This window comes from Mobula birostris, chromosome 1 (genome assembly GCF_030028105.1).
Source record: "Mobula birostris isolate sMobBir1 chromosome 1, sMobBir1.hap1, whole genome shotgun sequence".
Taxonomy (NCBI): domain Eukaryota; kingdom Metazoa; phylum Chordata; class Chondrichthyes; order Myliobatiformes; family Myliobatidae; genus Mobula; species Mobula birostris.
Window position 1 is genome coordinate 5,109,584 of NC_092370.1, and position 4,985 is coordinate 5,114,568.

The 4,985-nt window shown below is 46.3% G+C and overlaps 1 protein-coding gene across 1 annotated transcript; it reads left to right on the forward strand.

The window, feature by feature from the left end:
• The first annotated feature begins 3,099 nt into the window (after positions 1-3,099).
• gbp (glycogen synthase kinase binding protein) lies at positions 3,100-4,780 on the forward strand. The gene has a single exon (XM_072278082.1). It carries the CDS (start codon positions 3,503-3,505, stop codon positions 4,064-4,066), a length of 564 nt encoding a protein of 187 aa, XP_072134183.1. The 5' UTR covers positions 3,100-3,502; the 3' UTR covers positions 4,067-4,780.
• The last annotated feature ends 205 nt before the right edge of the window (positions 4,781-4,985 follow it).

Genomic DNA, 4,985 nt, shown 5'->3' on the forward strand with positions numbered 1-4,985 from the left:
AGACTGAAGATGTGGTGGAGAACTCCACTCAACTGTTCAACACACTCTTTCAGGATCCTGGGGTTCACACCACGCTTAGACCATAAGACTATAAGACAGAGGAGCAGATTTAGGACATTTGGCCCATTGTGTCTGCTCTGCCATTTCATCATCGCTGATCAAATTTCCCTCTCAGCCCCAATCTCCTGCCTTCTCCCCATATCCTTCAAGCCCTGACCAATCAAGAATCTACCAACCTTTGCCTTAAATATACCCAATGACTCAGCCTCCACGGCAGCCTGTGGCAATGGGTTCCACAGTTTCACCACACTCTAGCTGAAGAAAGTTCTCCTTATCTACACTCTAAGTGGACGGCCCTCTGTTCTGAGGCTGTAACCTCTGGTCTTAGACTCCCCCACTATTGGAAACATCTTCTCCACTTCCACTGTATAAAAGCCTTTCAATATTCGATAGGTTTTAAATGAGATTCCTATTCACTTTTCTGAATTCCACGAGGCCCAGAGCCATCAATTGGTCCTCACACAGTAACACTTTCATTCCGGAAGCTTCTTTCCCCATTGTTCATTTTCTATGAAAAGACATATTTCCTGTCATGAAAACATCGGACTATGCACATCTATACTCACATCATTCTACAGACGCACAGTAGAGAGCATCCTCACGTGCTGTTTCACTGCATGGTACAGAAACTGCACTGTGGTGGACAGGAAGGCTCTGCAACAGGTTGTCAAAACTGTCCATCCAATGCATCACTGACAGCAGCCTACCCACCAACGAGGCCGTATATAGAGAAAGGTGCTAGAAAAGGGCCAGTAACATGATGAAGTATCCCTCCCACCCTGCTCATGGACCATCTGACCCACTCCCATCAGGGAGGAGGCTACGTAGCATCCACACCAGGACACCAGACTCAAAAACAGTTACTATCCCCAAGCAGTAAGGCTGATCGACACCCCCACCCACTAACCCACTCCTCCATACCCTCAACCACCACTTCCTGTCGGAGTCACATTATGTACAAACACTCCTGTGCCTAGCATTCTTTTATGGCCATACAATTAATCTATGTATATAAGTTTTTTTTGTATTTATATTTATTGTATTTTATAATAATTCTTGTATTCTTTATTTTATTGTTTTTTGCGCTGCATCAGATCTGGAGTAGCAACTATTTTGTTCCCCTTTACTGGAAATGATAATAAGCAATCTTGAAACTCGAATTATGCTTCTGAGGCAGAAGGCTGTGCTTTCAAGCTGTACTCTGAAGGGCTAAGATCAAAAATCCAGCCTGACACTTAAGGAATATCTGAGGTGGAGAAATAGTAAAAGCAAGCTCATTTGATTTCTCAAATGGATATTAAAGGCATCTGGATATTAAATTGATTTCTCAAATGGATATTAAAGGCATCTGGATCAGCTGAAGGGTCCCAGCCCTGAAACATCGACTCCCCTCCATTGATGCTGCCGAGCCTGCTGTGTACTTCAGCATTCTGTGTGTTGCTCTAGATTTCCAGCATCTGCAGAATCTCTTGTGTTTATTAAAGGCATCTTCTCATTACTACCATCACAGAGAAGGTAGAGGAACATGAAGACCCACATTCAAAAATTAACAACAGCTTCTTCCCCTCCACCTTCACATTTCTGAGTGGCCAATAAATCCATGTACACTACCTCACCGTCTTGCACTAGTTATTTAATTTAATTACTCTTTCTCATTGTAATTTATAGTTTTTTTCCGATTATGTATTGCACTGTACTGCTGCTGCAAAACAACGTTTCCTAACATATGCCAGTGATATTAAACCCAACTGAACAATATGGTGGGTGACAGGATTACAATAGTATTTCTATTTTGTTTGTGGTAGATTGATTTGGTTAACTTGAGGTTTCAAAGGTTATAGCTCATTCGAAAAACTGACAGGAACCGAAAATGCTTTTTATGACTAACAACCCCTCACTTGTTTATCTGGGTAGATTATTTTATTGACAACTATCAATTCCTACTTTCATTTTGAGCTATTTGTGAGACACGTAGGCCAATTACGGGAACAATGAAGAAAAATAAACTTTGACTTGCTATCTGCTTACTGTGAAGTTACACTTCTGACTCATGAATGAACTCAACCAATGAACGCTAACTCGTTATCCTTTTTTTAGGCACTATTTACTTATTTTATAAATGATAGTAACTTTTTATCTTTGCACTTAACTGCTACATCAAAACAACAAATTTCATACCTTATAGTAAGTCAGTGAAAATTCGACAGTCCTGCTGAAGGATCTCGGCCCAAAACGTCGACTGTACTTTTTTCATACAGCATGTACAGCCTGGCCTGCTGAGTTCCTCCAGCATTTTGCGTGTGTTGTTCAGTGAAAATAATTTTGACTTCATGTATTACTGAATCGGGGCCTTAAGACCCACACTCGGTGGCTCAGAAATAGATTCCTTCCCAACAGAATTTGAATTCTGAACATGAATACTATCTTATTTCCTTATTTTACACTATTGTTTGTAAAATTACGTTTCGCAAAACAACAAATTTCACGTCAAAATAAGGCAGTGAAAAGATTTTTGACTCCTTTTATTACTACCATCTGGAACAGCTTCTAATATCTGCCATCAGATTTGTGAACGGACCATGAACACTAATTGTTATTTCCTTTTTTTTTGCGCAATTTATTTTGTAGTTTGTGGCAATTTTATGTCTTTGCATTTTACTGCCGTCGCTAAACAACACATTTCAAATCAGAGAGAGATAATAAATCTGATTTTCGAATGCAACGTTTTGCGTGGATTAAAACGTCTAATTATGAAATTTAAGCATAGATAAATAATAAATAAGCATATATATATATATAAAAGGAATTGGTTCCGTGCATTCGCAGTAAATGCCACTTCCTTCCATATAAGGAAGTGCATCCACGTGCGGTCGCCAACGGCCGGGCTTCAAAAACACAAACGCCGGCCGCCCATTGGCCGAGTGGTTGCGCGCGCCCCTCCCCCCTCCTTTTCCAGTCCCCAGCGGCCATTCCAGTGACGTCACGCGCCATTCATTCTTCTCCGCGGGGGCGGGCCCACTGGGCTACCCCCCTCCGCCTCATGGAGAGCGCGGTAAGTGGTGGTGGAGTGGGGGGGGGGAAGAAACGTTCGCATTGCACGTGACTCCCAACCCCTTCTCCACCTACCCACTACCAACCGGGATATATAAGTATCCTGGTGTTTGTCGGATGCGGTCAGGGGGTCTGCTGTGGTGAAGTTGTAAAGCGGGTGTGCGCGCTCGTTGGCGGCTGCACCCTCCCTGAACCGGAGTGGGCGTTCCCGCCGCGGTGACGTCACCCTTTGTTGACAAGCGGGAGTTGGAGGCTGGCGGCCGGCGGTCGTCGCCTCAGTCGGTGCGCGCACCCTTCCCCTCAGCGTGGCGTCCTCTCCCCGCTCTCGCACTCCTCTCGTTCGGGCCAAATTCCACTTCACCTAACACGGGATGTGCCGCACTGTGAGCTGATGTGCCCGGGCTGCTGGCGGGAGAGGCGACCGAGTCGTAGACAGGAGCAGGGGGAACAAAAGATGCCGCGGCGAGGCGAGGGCTTCCTCCTGCTGGAGCAGGCCGTCACGGTCGACCCGAACGAGATCGACGCGCTGGTGGCGAAGATCGGCGAGACGCTGCAGTTGCAGCGGGTGCCCGGCGGCGGGGCCGCCAAGCAGCAGCAGCAGCAGCCGTCGGTGCAGACCATTCATCATCCGCAGCAGCCGTATGAGCGGGAGCGGCAGCGGCAGCAGCCTCCGCCGCGGGGCCCGGCCAAGTGCGGCTTCTGCTGCATCGACCGCCTGAAGACTCCGAGCCGCAACAAGCCTTACCAAGTGCCAGCCCGGATCCGCGACCCGGCCTCCTCCTCCTCGTCGGCCGGCAACGGCAAAGGGCGGGTGGCGCGGCCCGGCTCCGAGGCCAGCGCCCAGCAGAAGCTGGAGCAGCTCCTCTCCTCGGGCAACCTGATCAAAGAGGCGGTGAGGCGCCTGCGGATCGACCGGCACTACTCGCCACTGTACGTGGAGAAGATCCCGATGTAAGCCCCGTTCGGAGGGGAACCCAACGCGGGGAAGACTTGTACCGTGGGAGAGGAACATTAAAACACAAAGGAATCCACAGCCGGTGAGAAGTGAATAGTTTTTCAGAACAATAATCTGTCTTAAAGCACTGTGCGGTATTCACAAGGAGATGGATAAGGACTTTGGGATTTCATCTTTGCACCAGTTCAATTATATTTTAACAAAAACAATGCAAACCAATCTTTTTCGATATTGACTGCTTGTATATTTTTTCAATGGGCTACAGAAACCTTGTTTACAGCGGAAAAGCACGCCGTCTGGTGCTTGTTTAAACTGACGGACACCCGCAAGGTCGTTGACCAACGCTGACCTTGATCTTTTTGGACTCCCTCGTTACTTTTTTTGGATGGGTCTTTTCCGCAGACATTTGAATGCTCCCCACCTCCAAAAATCGTTTCTCAGTAAAGTGGACTGGATACCAGCCGAGCCAAATCCGCATTCCAAGAACTCTAGAACCACCAACTACATCAGGAATTCCGCGAACTGTTTACAAGACGTGTCTTTTTCCCACTAGCTTTCGGACCTGGTTTCGTGGCAAAGTAGGGTTCAAGTTCGTTGTTATTTAATAGCCACTTAAATTTCGCTACAATAAAATAAGGTGTTTACTTCGTAACGGAGTATTTCGTTGTTCCTGTTCTCCAGGAATTAATGTCAAATAAAGTATTGCAGTTGAACAACAGACTTATTTGCTTCTTGTTTGATGTAGCCTACTTTAATAACTTACATGAATTTATTTGCGAAGGTGGCTCATTCTATCCACAGGGGACAGGTGATTTGGTGTTTTCGGTAGAAATAAGGAAATCACGAAGGCTGGTGTGTTTGGCATAAATATTTTGATGTGTGTATGCCTGGGATTCTTCACCCACTCCTGTCTCAGTCA

Excerpts from the sequence above, each read along its gene's own strand:
- gbp (XM_072278082.1), top strand. The coding sequence starts at position 3,503 with ATGTGCCCGGGCTGCTGGCGGGAGAGGCGACCGAGTCGTAGACAGGAG.